At 38.8% G+C, this 16,783-nt stretch overlaps 1 protein-coding gene across 1 annotated transcript in view; it reads right to left on the minus strand.

Annotated features, from left to right (window-relative positions):
• Nucleotides 1-16,783, minus strand: part of COPG2 (COPI coat complex subunit gamma 2) — a 117,002-nt gene that overhangs the window by 77,566 nt on the left and 22,653 nt on the right. The window contains exons 6-9 of the mRNA XM_044246575.1: nt 8,910-8,985; nt 7,325-7,417; nt 5,932-6,018; nt 4,729-4,886 (exon numbers count right to left, since the gene is read on the minus strand). Of these exons, the coding sequence (XP_044102510.1) occupies nt 4,729-4,886; nt 5,932-6,018; nt 7,325-7,417; nt 8,910-8,985 (414 nt within the window). The remainder of the gene's footprint in view (nt 1-4,728; nt 4,887-5,931; nt 6,019-7,324; nt 7,418-8,909; nt 8,986-16,783) is intronic.

Genomic DNA, 16,783 nt, shown 5'->3' on the forward strand with positions numbered 1-16,783 from the left:
ACCAACACCACAGAAATACAAAGGATTGCAATAGAATATTATGAAAAACTATATGCCACCAAACTGGACAACCTAGAAGAAATGAATACATTTCTAGAAACATAACCTCCCAAAACTGAATCTAGTAGAAATAGAAAACTTAAATAGATGACCAGCAATGAAACTGAATCCATAATCAAAAAACTCCCAACAAACAAAAATCCAGGACTAGATTGTTTCTACCCGACATTTAAAGAATTAATACCTACTCCTTACAAACTATTCCAAAAAACAGAAGAGGAATAAAAACTATGAGGCCTGTATTGCCCCCATACCAAAACCAGATAAAGGCACTACCAAAAAAAAATTAAAAGTACTACTATCTGTGATGAACACAGATACAAAAATCCTCACCAAAATATTAGCAAATCAGGGCACCTGGTGACTGCAGTCAGTTTAAGTATCCCGCTCTTGGTTTCAACTCAAAAGGTGATTTCAGGGTACTGAGATTGAGTCCTGTGTAGTGCTCCATACTCAGCACGGAATCTGCTCGAGTTTCTCTCTCCTTCTCCCTCTGCACCTCCCACTTATGCTCTCTCTCTCTAAAATAAATGAATAAATATTTTAAAATATATATACATTAAAAAATTGAATCCAACAATCCTTAAAAAAAAAAAAATCATTCACCACAATTAAGTGAGATTTATTCCAGGGATGCAAGGTAGTTAAATATTTGCAAATCAATCAATGTGATATATCTCTTCAATAGGAAAAAGGATAAAAACCATATGATCACTTCAGAAAAAGCATCTGACAAACTACAACATTCATTCATGATAAAAACCTTCAACAAAGTAGGTTTAGAGGGAATATACATGAACATAATGAAGGCCTTAAATGAAAAAACCACAGCTAACATACTCAATAATGAAAAGTAGAAAGCTTTTCCCCTAAGATCAGGAATAAGACAAGGATGTCCACTCTCACCACTTTTATCCAACATAGTAATGGAAGTCCTAGCCATAGCAATCAGACAAGAAAAAGGAATAAAAGGAATCCAAATTAGTATGGAAGAAATAAAACTTTCACTATTTGCATATACTATATATAGTATAGTATATATACTAAAGACTCCACCAAAAAACTACTAGAATTGATAAATTCAGTAAGGTAACGGGATGAAAAACGTCAATGTAACAGAAACCCACTGCATTTCTACACACTAATAATAAACAGAAGGGAACTAAAGCAATCCCTTTCACAACTGCACCAATAATAATAAAATACCTAGGAATGACTTAACCAAGGAGGTGAAAAACCTGTACTCTGAAAATTATAAAACACTAATGAAAGAAATTAAAGAACACAAATGGCAAGATATTCCATGCTCATGGATTGGAAGAACAAACATTGTTAAAATGTCCATAATACTCAGAGCAATCTACAGATTTAATGTAATCCCTAATAAAGTTATCAACAGTATTTTTTACAGAACTAGAAGAAACAATCCTAAAATTTGCATGGAACCACAAAAACCCCAAATAAGCAAAGCAACCTTGAAAAAGAACAAAACCATACAGGAGGTATCACAATTCCAGATTTCAAGTTATACTACAAAGTTGTAGCAATCTAAACAGTATGGTAATGGCACAAAAACAGATTAACAGATTCAAGGAAAAGGATAGAAAGGCCAGAAATAAACCCAAAAATGTAATGTCATCTAATCTACAAAAAGAGCAAGAATATGCAATGGGAAAAAGACAGTCTCTTCAACAAATGGTGTGGGAAAACTGAAGAGCTACCTGCAAAAGAATGAAACTGGACCAGTTTCTTTCACCATACATAAAAATAAGCTCAAAATGGATTAAAGACCTAAATATGGACCTAAATATGAGACCTAAATAAAAAAACCTAGAAGAGAGCAGAGGTAGTAATTTCTCTGATACTGTCTGTACCAGTATCTTTTTAGATACAACTCCTAAAGCAAGGGAAACAAAAGCAAAAATGAACTATAGGGATTTCATCAGAATAAAAGGCATCTGCTCAGCAAAGGAAACAATCAACAAAACTAAAAGATAACCTACTAATTGGGAAAGGCCATTTGCAAGGAGAGGACATATCTGATGGAGAGTTAGTATCCAAAATATATAAAGAACTTCTAAGACTCAACACTCAGAAAACAATCCAATTAAAAATGGGCAGAAGACGTGAACAGACATTTCTCCAAAGAAGAATACGGATGGTCAAAAGACACATGAAAAGATACCCTCTATCACTCATCACCAGGGAAATGCAACCCCAAACCACAGAGATACGACCTCACACCTGTCAGAATGACTAAAATCAAAAACAAGAGAAACAACAAGTGTTGGTGAGGATGTGGAGAAAAAGGTACACTCATACTCTTGGTGGGAATGCAAGCTGGTGCAGCCACTATGAAAGACGATATGGAGTTTATGGTTTCTCAAAGTTAAAAATAAAAATACCCCATGATATTCACCCTAAGAATTTAAAAAAAAAAAGAAGAAGAAAAAACACTAATTCAAAAAGATACATGCACCCCTATGTTTACTGCAGCATTATTTATAGTAACCAAGTTATGGAAGCAGCCCAAGTGTTTATCGATAGATCAATGGATAAAGAAGACTGGGTATGTGTGTGTGTGCGTACACACACACACACACACAACCATATTCGGCCATAAGACAGAACAAAATCTTGCCATTTGCAACAACATGGATGGAGCTCAAGAGTATAATGCTAAGTGAAATAAGTCAGAAAAATATATGATTTCACTTATACGTGGAATTTAAGAAACAAAACAAATAAACAAAGCAAAGAGAGAGATAAACCAAGAAACAGACTCTTAACTATAGTGAACAAGCTGATGGTTACCAGAGAGGAGGTGCATGGGGTGAGGTAATAGGTGATGGGGACTAAGGAGTGCACTTGTTCTGATGAGGACTGGGTGATGTATGGAATTCTTGAATCACTATACTGTACACCTGAAACTAACAGAACACTGTATGCTAACTATACTAGAATTAAAAGGGAAGGAAGGGGGAAAATCCAGTCTTGGGGGATCCTGCAAGAGCACAGAAGGAAGAAGTTATTGTAAACTGGAGTAAAGTGGATCCTTGTTATAGGTTAGTGGAGAGATTAGCGAAATCTTGTCCTGCAGTTATAGGGAAAATATAACCTGTAGATAATGAACCTGACTCTTTACTGGAGGGAATTTTCCAGGGAAAGTGTTGAAGGTGTGACCTGGTTTCATCTTGCTGCTTATAGTAAAATGTGAGATGACAAATTCCACCCGTGGACAGCAGCTTCGCCCTGTGCCCGAGTTCCAACCTGCCTGTGGTATCTTCCCTTCCCAACAGCCTGCCCTAAAGATCTTGGACTTGCTTATTAGCAAGCTCCTACTGCAAATGCCAATTCCTTGTAATAAATCTCTTTATATATTTATCTGCTACAGGTTCTGCTTCTCTGGTTGAATTCTGACTGGCAAGGAATTTAAAGCTCTGGAATATCTTTTTAGTTCCTTTTTATAGTTTTCATTTCCCCCACTCATCCATTATAACTATTTCCCACTTAAACTCTTGAAAGCATCTTTTATAAATCTGCTCAAGTTTTTTGTCTGCTGATTCCAATGTCCAGGGCATATCAGAGTCAGTATCTGTTGACTGCTTTATCTCTTAACTACTAGTCACATTTTCCAAATTCTTTGCATTTCTATCAATTTTTTACTGTATATAAACCACAGAGTTTTGCAGAGTTTGAAATGGCCTTGGTAGGGCTTACCCTAATTGAGGCGCCCTCCTTTCCAGGATTTCCAGCACAGGTTTTCATCACTCCTCCAATCTCAAACTATATTCTGACCCCTCTTGTCCAGTAAATACTCTGGCTTTCTGTGATCCCACATCTGGGAACTGCAGGATCTCAGGAGACTAGCCAGAAATATAGATATCTCACTTATTACAGCTTCTGCCTCTCAGACATCAACTTCCTTTCAGTTTTTCCTACTTTTCACCACTCACCAGTACTTCAAACGGTGGTGGGTTTTCCTACTTTTGATGGAAGGCAAAGTTCTGTATTAATGACAGAAGTATTTGCAGAGGACTAGTATGAACAAGTTACTCCACCATTACCAGAAGCAAGAAGCACAACCGAATATATATTTTTTTAATATTCCATTTTATCTTCTCTGTTGACATTTATGCTAGATCTATTTTCTTTTTTGTGGTTAGTTAAGAGATTACAATATTCATCCTTCTACTATCATAGCCTACCATCAAATAATATAACATTACTTCATGAATGACCTGAGCCTTACAAATGTGGAATTCTCTTTTCCTCCTTCATGCCCTTTATATAAATAAATCATTAAATACAGCACTTCAATATTCTTTTATAAAAATAAAAGGAACAAACAAGATTCTTCATGTCACTTCTAGCTTTCACATTATTGCACACCCTAAAATCCAAAAGTATTTCTTGTTCAATATCAGTTTCTTACCATATTATTTGCGATCATAATCTATTAAACACATATACCAGAGCATACATTAAGGTAAATTTTTTAAAAAGATTGCATTACTTAGAATCCCATGAATTTTCTTTATTTGGAAAACACCAAATCCGTCTGTAAAATCAGCACTACCCCCCAAAAAAATACATGAAGGAAATAAACTCGGAAGTAGGTTAACCCAGCAAACAGAAAATAACTGGGGTTTAGGTGAAGACACTTACCCCTCTTCGTTTTCTTTAAGTAAGCGACTGGCAATTCGGATCAGCATGCAGTAAGCAAACTGTGATTTGAGACCAGATTTAGTAAATTTATTCAACATCTTAGAAACAGCAAGGCGATCATTCTTTTTGAGGTGATACAGGACTCCCAATGCATGGTACTGAAGAACAAGAAAAACGATGTCACACACAGAAAGCTGAGGAGAGAGAGGACAAACTTCCAGGAAAATCAAATCATATGGCCCTAGATTTTTAGTAAAGAGATACCCAAGTGAAATGTACACCAACAGAATATCTTTTTCATACTGAATCAAACACAGGCAAGACTGAGAGGATAAGAGCTTCACGCCCAGAAATCAAAGACTCAGATTGGACCAGCGGTATTAAAGAGGTGACCTACAATCCGAAGATGGCTCTAGAAGGTTCAGCGTGGCCCCACACATCCTTAGGACAAAGGCTCTTGGGTCCCAGGCTTTACCAGTGTCACAGGTCTCTGTTAGTGGCTTTAAGTCATCTGCGGCCATGTTAGTAGTTAAAGGAGTAAACTCCTAAAGCAGACTTAAAGAGTGTAAGTATTGTGGCACTTTGTGTAAAAACACAATTAAGAGTTGAAAGAGTGAGAATGTTCCTTGAGGGAAAAATTACTACTCTGTTTCCTCATAACTGAATACGCTAACATGAGAAATTGTAAACACTGAAAGGGGATGAATACATTTCCTCTCAAGTACACAAAATTGCCAGTTAAAATTTTAATCGTATTCCTTTTAATTAGGAACTAATGAGTACCAAAAGATCTTCCCAAGAAGGTTTTTAAGTTTCACAAACTAAAAATTACTCTTCACTGTTTGTGTAATTAATGTCTACCATAACAAAGTTCTGAAAAGCCTAGAACTGGGACATCCATCATCACAAATTATTTTTCAAATAAAGGTAGGAAATGCAATATGAAGGACCTTTGGAATGAGCATCTCCAACCACCACTGAACATAAGAATCTTTCTTGAACTTTCCTACAGCTTTTAAGAAACACTAGCAGGGCCTCAGACAGTAATTCTAATCAGTGGGATATGTACTTGAGAATACGTACTAATAAGCCACTCCGTATTAGCCTTTAGCTAATACACATCTGGGGAGCCAACACATTGCCCCTAAGATGGAGGGTTAAAGAAATCTGGTCCCAAGACCCAGTGTGACTCGATGGTAGTACCTGGACCATAATGTTGTCGCTGGAAGCGGCTTCTTGGGCTTCGTTGACCCAGCGCTTGACCACATCATGGCTTATCTTCATCATGTGCTAGACACAGAGCAAAGTAAGAGGAGATCATGCACAGTGACTAGAGGTTTGCAAGCATGAACTGGTTTTCTTAGAAAATCACTAACAGACATTTCCAAATGAGAGAGACAACTCTGTAGCTTTTAGGAATCTATTTCAAATCTCTACTCACAAGGCAATTAATAAACCAGAAACTTTCTCCAAGATGTTGGGGTGGGGGTGAGGGGTCGCTGAGAGACATGCACGAAAGAACGCGGTGAGAGGGAAGGACAGCAAAGGAAGGGCTAGTGACTAGAAGGGTGCTTAAATAACGTTCGCTTTCTGGGTTCTACTTCCAGGAAGTAGAACTCACCTCGAAGGGAAAAAGAGAGAGAGAGAGAAATAGTACTGATATATCCCCTGCTTGACCAATTATATTCCAGACCCATAACCTCTTCTGGGTCTAACCTAATCCATTCACGCAGGAACAACTGATTCTCATCAAATGCAATGTGATAAGGCTGTGATAAATGCATTTTGTTTGGATAAACAGGAGAAAGAAAAGGTATTGCTGAAACAAAGACCACTTTCCGGTAAGAAATTTAAAAGTGGGACAAGAGGCTCTGGACTGAAGGACACCACACATGCTATGGAAAGTAGAGGATAAAGCAGCAAGAGGCAGAAGTACAGATCACAATGATTTAAAAAATAAACAAAAATTTTTAAAAAATCAGCCAGTGTCTTGCCTGTCCACCACTTTCCCTTAACCCCATCTTCATTATATATACAACAGAACTCTAATTACAAAACCTTTCAACATGAAGATTTCCTGGTTTTGTTTTTTTTTTAAACCAAGATTTAATGTACATTTATTCTTAAAATGTGGAACATATAAAGATTTCATACGAATAAATGATATTCATTAAGCCAAAAAAGGGAAAAAAAGAGGAGTTTTGGGTACACTGTTTGAGATACAAATATCCAGATTTTATCACTGAAAAGAAAAATCTCAATTGTGTTTCTTCATCAGGAACTTCAACTGAATCTGGAACTCTTTCACACCTTGATTAGAAAGAAAACAAAACAAAAACCCAGAAAAATATAAACTATAAGTTGACTGGCTGCTAAGACAGTAAGGACTTTTTAGAGACCTGTACAGCATCTTACCAAGAAGGAAAATTTCATGTTTTTAACTGCCCATTTTAACGCTCCTCTGATAAAACCCTCTGGGATAAATGATGTAGGTACATTTTGTGAATGTTTCATTTGTGAGAGAATCGCAGTAATACTTGGTTTTTGTGGTAGAAACTAACGGCCGCTAGAAGCAGGCGGCTGCTCGCTCACTTACTAAGGAAGACACCAGTGCGGAGCTGGATACGCTGGAGACTTTATCCACGATGGCCTGCTTCATGTACCTCTCGATGGCCTGCAGCATTGTTCCCTGGCAACGCGCATAAAGAAAATGCTGTTGAAGCAAAACATTTTCACCCAAAACTCCTGCTTCAAAGTCATTTACAGAAGCAGTCATCTATTTGTTTCTGTGCCAGTATTTAGAAAGCATTAAAAGGATTATCATATAACAGATTAATCCTACCCCAGAGGGCAGGACCCAGACAAAAATCTTCAAAGAGGAATATTTAAGTGTATATGGAAGGAAAAAAACTTAACTGTTCGACAATGACATCAATAGTCTCAAAGTGGAGAATCCCAGTTTGAACAAAGGTGTAAAGAGAGGCTCAACTTACTCGGGCAGTTATAAAAGAAATTCCTAGATGGGGATGGAGCTGTTTTGAAATTCTGAAGATACCTCTGTATGAAGGGGATGTATTTTATTTGGGTTCCATAGAGTCCTCTCAATCAAATGGAATCCCTGATTATTTTAGATACCAAAGAATTACATGTTAATATACTACTATAGTAAGCCCTCAATAGGAAATCCTCTGAAAATAAAGTTCTTTTTAAATTTAACTGGAGGAAAGCTGAGCACTGGGAGGCTGGAAGCAGATGAAGATGTGTAAACAGACGGAGATCAATACTCAGACAGCCTTATTGCCAGCACTGCCTCTGTCACGTCTTCTGTGATCAATTTAAATACGAAAAACAAAAACCACTACAGCCAAACAGCTGAGCAGCAAAGAACATTGTACCATTTCTACTACTCCTCTTAGCATCCAGATTTACCATTTGCTGTTACACAACCTTTAAAACTTGAGAAGACTGTAACCCTCTACATAAAACATACCCAACCATGGATAGAGCTGAAATATTATTTGATATGCTTGGCAATGCCCAGCCTGCCCTTCCTTTTAACCTTTCCTACTCAGAGTTCCTAGAAAGGGACAGCCTAATATACTCTATAACCTCATCCCTCCAGATGTCAGGGATGGAGTCAAGGTTAAACACCTGACTCACATCTACATAGCTACACGGCCACAGGCCGGCCGATGGCTAACCAGGTTCTCTCCACTATTTCAGTGAGGAGGCCTGAGTCTGGTAAGTTGATGAATCGCAATCGTAAATATCCTAGAAATCTTGCTGCTGAGTTCCTCAGAGATGTCCTATTTCTTGCTCTGGCATCTGTTGTAAGCTTCACCTCAAATTCTGAAAGATCTACTCTCTACAATAAAGTTAAAAACAAAAACAAAAACAAAAAAACTAAATTCAAATGGGTTTTGGTCTCCTGCAAGCAATGTTCCCTGACTAGGACAAAATTCCATGAGGGCAAATAGAGAGAGAAAGAGACCAATCTAAATACACAAAAGGAAAAGATGACCTGAAAGGAAAAAAGCCTGGAGGCACAAAAGCCTTTCTGGTGGTTTCTGTAATACCGAAGACGCACAAAGTCAGACTAAGGAATCCTATTACATGTACACGCCCACCTGTAGATAAACACACTGTCCCTTTTGATGCTTCAGTAAACAAAGAGAACTTACATCAGTGATTCTGCAGAGAGCCCTGATGGCTGGGCCTCGGTACACATCTTCCTTTCCAGTCATGTCTTTAGTCAGACTGAGAAAAATCAAATGAGGTACCATGAAATCAATTAACACTCTCCTGTGGAGCTCACCCCCAGCTAATTCCCATTGTCCCCATAATTATCTTAATGCAGCGATTCATTCAGCAAATATTCACCACCGAGTGTCTTCTGTAGAAGAACATTAAACCTATTGGGTAAATTTTTTTTTTTTTTTTTAGCACTTGATAGCAAAAAAAAAAAAAAAAAAAAAAAAAAGGCTCTTAAAAAGCCTAAGTTTAGAGCAGCAAGCAAAACAAAGTCTTCACCTTCATGGAGCTAACATATTAATGAGAGGGGAGATAATATACTTTATCACATAAAATATATAACTTTAGGTGCTCGAAACTGGCATAAAAAGTAAAGACGATGGTGAAATCCCCCAACTCCTAAAAACCCATCAGACTCCTTAAAAAACATGGACTAAAATGATTAACTCTCGAGGTCATGGTCTCTCAGGAATGGCTTCCTAAAGTGACTTCAGACCTTTCTACTGCGTTTCAGGAATAAGGAGAAGAGCTGGACGGAGCTACTGAATTCCATGTCCATACTTTAAAGAGGTGTTTAGCCGTTACATGCTGTTATTCACCCTTTTATCTTCCTGTCTCCCAAATCCACTATCCATCCCCTCCCCTTCACAGGATCCAAAACAGCCTACAACTCCAACTTGCTCCATCAGGTTGCCAGAGGAGAAAGTTGTGAAGAACTGATAGTCCTTCAGTTTCTTCATTTTTTTAGTTACAGAAGTATTTTCATATAAGAGTATGCACTGAAAACATTCAGAAAGGCATAATATAAAGTCGAAGCCTCGCCTCACCCACCCTCGGCTATAGTGCCGCTCAACTAAAGACAATCATTGTGAACAGTCACTAACGTTTTCTTAAGGAACTTTTAAAAAATATATAAAACCACAGAGACATAAAAACACATGCAGGTGAATCTCCACTCTTCTGGCACCTCCCTTTTTCACTTATTACATCTTAATAAGCTTTCCCTATTGGTAGGTTTTTTCTTTTAATTTTAGGTACTTATATATTTTAAAATATCCAAATATACACCTAAAATATTATTTTAATAGTGGCACAGATTTCCACTATTGGGATATAAATAATTTATCAACCAGGCTTTTTCACAAATATTTGCATTTTTCCAATTAGATAGAAATTGTGGCTTGGCAGGTTCAGTTTCTTCTGAGGTCTCTCTCCTTGGCTTCTGCATCGCATGAAAGCAGCCATGCAGAAGACATTAAAAAAAAAAAAAAAAAAGCATGGCTGTGTTCCAATAAAACTTTATTTACAAAATGAGGTGGCAGTTTTAGCCACAGGCTAAAGTTTGCTGACTGCTGCTCCGTGCTTCTCTCCGTTTGAGCTGCCGTGCAAAGGCTTACAGACAGGTACTTTATTTGGGAATGTGTTCTGAGGGAAAGGAAGTGAAGACAGGGAGGTGAGCAAAAAAGGAGGGAAATTAATACAAAGAAATTTTTTCTAGTGGGTCACTGCCGCCACAGGCATGAAAAGGAAAGAATTTACCCACTAGGTCTCAGCCACTGGCAGAGAGTTAAATCCAGAGTGTTAACTCCCCGTTGGGTAAAATTCACATGTTAACTCCCACAGGTGAGTTCCAGGTGAGTGCCCAAACTAGAGTGCCAGAGAACGGCAGGGCAAGAGAAGGAACATGAGGCGGGCATGGCGTATGCCTGGAGTGAGGGACTACCGAGGCCAGGGAGCCAGCCCCTGCCCAGAGCAGTGGACCACAAGTGCAGCAGGGATCAGAGGGAAGGCCTGAGAAAATGGGAGGTGGCTCAAAAGCAGTACCCAGAACCATCCACCCTTTGCACCCCTCAAATTTGAACGTGTCCTCCAGGAAAATGAACCAATCACCGAGCCTCCGAGATGGTAACCATCCATTCTTTCTACAAGATGCAGGAAAATGACGGGCATATGGTACAATCCTTGCTGCTATGACCCATTGCAAAGCCGTAACTGAGGTTCAACATCTCCTTCCCATAATCACTCCTCCTATATCTCCCTCGCTCTCTGCCAGCACCTTAGCGCTCTTGGTCTGGTGCCTGGTAAGTGGATCAAACATTTACCCCAAGGAATGTGAGCTCTTTGAGAGAATGTGAGATTTTAGCAGGGGTGGAACACTGGTTGTTCCCTATTCTCTATTCACCACTGTCTCAGACATGAATACACCAAAATATACTCCTTACCTTGAATTCTAGATACAGTCCTCTCTTCCATGTTTGTATAGCAACAAGCCTAGCTCCAGACCATGATCAAGGTCAATTACCTCTATGGTAACTGAGGACAGCAGCTCTTTCTTTTTTTTTTTTAAACCTGCTGGTAAATAATCCACTACATAAATAATCCAAAGTAGCCTAATAGTAGTCATCATTTCCAATGTGCAATCCAGCTCCCTGTCTGCCCTACGACTTCTCTGACACTGGAACCTGGGGTGGGTGCCTGTGGTTGCCAACCGGTCACTGAGACACAGATCCAGAAGCGTGGAGTATTTCTGGGCTGAAGGCAAGCTTCAAACAGTGGGAACCAGGAGTCAATGGGAAGTCCGACTTCCACCTCTTGATTCCTAGACCCACATAGTATATTTCTTGGTACCATACACTACACTGACCATCCATTTAATGCATAGGCTGCATCCTAGAGGAGAATTTTCCAACTAAATAGGGTCCCATCTCTAACCTACTACCCCAGCTGAGCACTCCATAGGTCATCCCACCCCTGCATCAGGCTGTCGGCTCCTAGGTGAAACAGAATATGGTAACACTACTGGATCTCTTAAGTCATGAGCCTACGGTCACATCACTTTTGTCACAAAAGGAGTGGCAATGTTATGTAGGATACCATGGACATAAGAAACTATGCCACTAAGACCTACCCAAAACCCCTGGCTCATCTTTTATGTAGTGCTTTTGCCACATAAATAAAAGAAACTTATGTAGTCAAATTTTTTTCAGTCTTTTCTTTCACTGCCTCTGGAATTACAGTCCTAACAAAACTTTCCCCTACAACAAAAATAAAAAGGAATACACTCATGTTTTCTTTTGGTACCTGTAGGCTTCCATTTTTTAAATTTATATTCCTTGTCCATTTAGTTTATTTGTATATAGGATGTGAAATACAGATCTACTTTTATTTTTCCAAGTACTACTCAGTTGTCCCAGCATCATGTATCAGGAAATACCTCTTTATCCCAGTGACTGGGAATACCACTTTGGCGTACACTAAATTTCCATATGTATTTGGGTCTAATTCTATGCTTTCCATTTGTACCAGAAAATTCTGAAAATGTCAATCAGCATGGCCAAGGTGACTCATTAGAGTCATCACACAATTTTATTCCGGGGTCTATCCATCCACCAATATCACACTGTTAAGTGTTCAGGCTTTAATACTGCATGGACCTGTAGGGCTCACAGTTTTTCTACAGTTGTTTCCTGGCTACTCTTAAATGTTTGTTTTTCCACACAAACTTTAGTACCAACTTTTCTAACTCCATAGTATAAAGCCTGTTGATTTTTTTCTGAGATTGCCCTGAATTTACTGAAATTAATTTAGAGAATACTGAAATCTTTAATTGATCTATGCAGAAACATTTGTTCAAGCAAACTTTGAGTCTTTCAGGGCCTTAAGTTATTTTTTTCCTCATAAGTTTTCTGTGTAGGTTTTTCTAAGGCAATTGTATCAATCTATATTCCCACCTACAATATACTTGGTGATTCTGGTGCTGTCAGGTTTTGTTATCTTAACAGATTCTAGTGGGTATGGAAGAATATCTCACTGAGGTTTTAATCTGCATTTCCCTCAGGACTAATACTATTGAGAACGTTTCCATGTATTTATTGGCCATTTGTATACCATTTTATGAAGTATCTGCCTTCAGATTTTCTTAATCTCCATGGTTTCTCAGGTCACATAACAGTCTACATATGCAGAGTGGTCATCTACTCTATTACAGTTCTTTTCTTGCTGTAACAGAGGACCATGATTAGTGGCTTCAAATAAAAATTTACTAAAAAAAAAAAATAAATAAATAAAATAAAAACAAAAAAAATTTACTGTCTTACAGTTCCGAGGATTAGCAGTCCAACATAGGGCTCACGGGGCTAAGGTCACTGTGTCAGCAAGGCTGTAGCCATCTCACAGGTACAATACATTCACCCCACGCCAAGATCCCCCCCAGATCTCAAGGCATTACAGCACCAACTCTAAGCCCAAAAGCTCATTGAAATCCCACTGACTCAAAAATCCTGACCTTATCAAAAATCGGCTCAGTTAGGTACAGGTAAGACTGGGTATACTCTCTCCTAAAGAGAAATTTCTCTCCACCTGTGGGCCTGTGAAACTAGAAAACAAGTTCTTTGCTCCCAGAATACAATGGTGGGGCTATCACAGGATAGCACTTAGATTGTCCTGTTCACAAGGAGAAAATGGAATGAGGAGAGGAAAAAAAAAAAAAAAGTCACTGGTCCCAAGCAATTCTGAAATCCAGCCAGGCAAACTGGCAAAGGTTTCAGCTGCTGGGTAGAATTCTCCACAGTTCCCAGCTCCACGCTATGGGCCTGTACCCCTGCCCTCAGAGCCATCCTTCCTTTCTGTGAGGGCGGCATGGGTTTAAAGCTGAGCAGTCTTCTCGGCCGGTATCCTGTTGGGAGAATTTGGGACCCTGACAACCTTCTTTCACTTTGTCTCCCTCCATCCCTTTCATCCAGATTGGCCGTGGTGCTGCTGCTGCAGGCGTCTCACGAGCCTTCCAAGGACCCCACAGACAGGCAGGGCCTCACTCCCTCAGACGAGGGCCTCCACCACAGAACTTGCCTAAGCAGGCCCATCTGTATTTCTGGCTTCTGCTTAGATGCCGAGGGAATCTATGAGTCACACTCCTGATCTCTTAGTAGTGTTGTGTGTGAGTGAAGACTCTCTGACCTTTTCATCCTTCTGAGGTGTTAGCAAAAGGCTGCAGAGCAACTCCTTTGACTTTTCCTGCAGAGCACACTTTCTTACTGAATGGCTTGATTTTTAGCATCCTTTGCCATTTTGGTAGGCTGAAATTTTCCCACATCAGGAATTCTTGATTTGGGGGCAGGGGGTACGACTGACATAACCTATCTGTTTCAGGTGTACAACACAATGATGTATTTAGAAAGAACCCCTGGCTCTTTAACAGGTGTCTCAATTCATTTCTCTACTCTCCACTTTTACTCTAAGTGGTAAAAAGAAACCAGGCTGCACCTTGACATTCTGGAAATCTCAGTTAAACAGCCAAGCTCACAAGCCCTGATTTCTATATAATCGTGGGACACAATCCTACTAAGCTCTCTGCAGCTGTAGGACAAGGGTCCCATTCCCTCCAGTTGCTAACACCATCCTCATTTCCTTCTGAGCCCTCCCAGTAGCAACTTTAGTGTCCATATTTCTACCAACAGTACCTTCAAAACATTGTGAGCATTCTCTATAGGGATAAGTGCTTTCTCTACCCTGCTCACTTCTTTCTGATCTGCCAAGGTCACTGACATCCAGCTTTCCACTAACACTCTGTTCAGGGCAACGAAGGACTTTTCTGTCATGTTCCCCAAATTCTTCCAGCATCTACTCATTGCCCAAAGGCAAAGCCACTACCACATTTTCGGGTATTTGATATAGCAGTGCCCCACTTCTGGGTACCAAGTTTTCCCCCCTCAGCTTTGAAATATAATTAGCATGTAACATTGTACGATTTTAAAGCACACAATGTGTTGATGTGATATTTACATGTCACAAAATCTATTCATTTTCTATAGCTACTGTAACAAATTACCACAAACTTAAAGATGAAAGAACACAATCATTTATCTTAACAGTTCCATAAATTAGAAATACAACACGGATCTCACAGGATAACATCAAGGTATCAAGGGTTACATTCTTTTCTGGAGGCTGTAGGGGTGAATCCATTTCCTTGCCTTTTCCAACTGCCAGAGGCCACCCACATTCCTTGGCTCATGGCCCCCTTCCTCCAGCAACCTTGCTTCTGTGACCTGCTTCCATCATCCCATCTCTTCACTGACCCTTTCACTTCCTTCTTCCACTTTTAAGGACCTTTATCCTTATCGGGACCCACCTAGATAATCCACCTTGTTCCCCCTACCTGCTGATTAGCCACTTTACTTCCCCTCTGCAGTGTAATGTAACATATTCACAGGTCCTGGGACGTAGGCCAGGGATATCTTCGGGGGGCCATTATTCTGCCTACTACATCTACTAATCCCTTAAAATGGGCTAGAAGAAAACCATAATTTAGGGCAGCCTAATGGGATTCTGAGGGAAGTACTAACAGCTAAACAAACAAAAAAACCCTAATCTATTTTTAACTTTTCCAATATTCAGTGAGTATAAGCAACCTAAGTGAAGATTTTTTCATTCGTTACTTGTGGCAAATATTGTTAGCTAACTAATATAATACCCATTTTCAATCCCTTCTCCTTTGCCTGCCCCTAATACTTGGCCTTTAAAAGCGAAATATTCACTTTCCTGGTCCTAACGAGAGTCGTGTAACACAGCTGTGTCAAATGAAATCTACAAATTGCCTTGGGAAAAGCTACTGCATACCTGATAAAAGAGGCAGATGGTGCTGGCACTCACTGGCCCCCTTCCTGGTACCCCTCCCACCTTGAACGGTGCCCTGCCAGTAATGAAGGCATCTATTTTGCAATAATGTGAAATTCAAGAGATACCAGCGCTCACACACTGTTGCATGACTGAACCAACACCAGCTACTCTATGCCTAGTGACTATATCTGCCTTTCTGTTATTTTCAGCTGAAAGCTTCATTAATTGAAACTTATTCAAGACAACTGCTGGTTAAAAACAAGCACACTCCTCCAAAATTGATGTTGTTGTACAAAGACCAAATTCACTTAAATGAATTACAATTAATAATTGGGTTATACATCCTCACTCTAGGACATTGGGAAATTCTCAAAATTTTTAAGAAAATAAATACCCACAATCCCAGACACCAGAGATAACCTACTGGTTATCATCGGTATATTTCATCAGTATATATCATTAGAATATTTCCATCCATACATTTTTATCTATATACATAAAGCATTTTTTAAAGGGAGACTATATAACCTATAAGGCTTGACTCCAACTCTCATTCAGCACTTTATGAGGACTTTTCCATATCATTAAAGATGTCTCAAAAAATTAAAATAAACCCACATAATCTGACTATAACATGATTAATTACATATAATTATATATACATAATTAAATTCACCAACAGCAGACATTTACATTGTTTTACCCTTTCTGCTAGTGAAAACAGTACTGCAATGAATATTATTACATATAACTCTTCCTGTGCTATTTCTGATTATGTTTTGAGCATAGTTCCATCGATGTGGTATTACTGGGTCAGAGGGATAAAGCTTTTCAAATGTTCAACATTTGAATGCTGTCAAACTGCTTTCTAGAAAACCCGAATCAATTTATTATTCTGCCTCCTATTATATACAAAATACCTGTGTCCCTTATAAGTACCTACCACCTTTTTTCTTTTCTGCCAGTTTGATGGGTAAAAATCTTATAACTCATTTGCATTTTTAATTTACATTTTTTGATTACTAGTGAGAATGATTAAAAACAATCAGATCCTTTATATTAATTGTTCTATGAATTATCACTTGGAATTTTTTTGAAGTACAAGAGTTCTTTACATACTGTATTTACAAGCCTTTTGATATGCTTATTGTAAATATTTTATGTCAATGCATCATTTACATTTTGG

Source organism: Neovison vison, chromosome 4, assembly GCF_020171115.1.
Source record: "Neovison vison isolate M4711 chromosome 4, ASM_NN_V1, whole genome shotgun sequence".
NCBI classification, from domain to species: Eukaryota; Metazoa; Chordata; class Mammalia; order Carnivora; family Mustelidae; genus Neogale; species Neogale vison.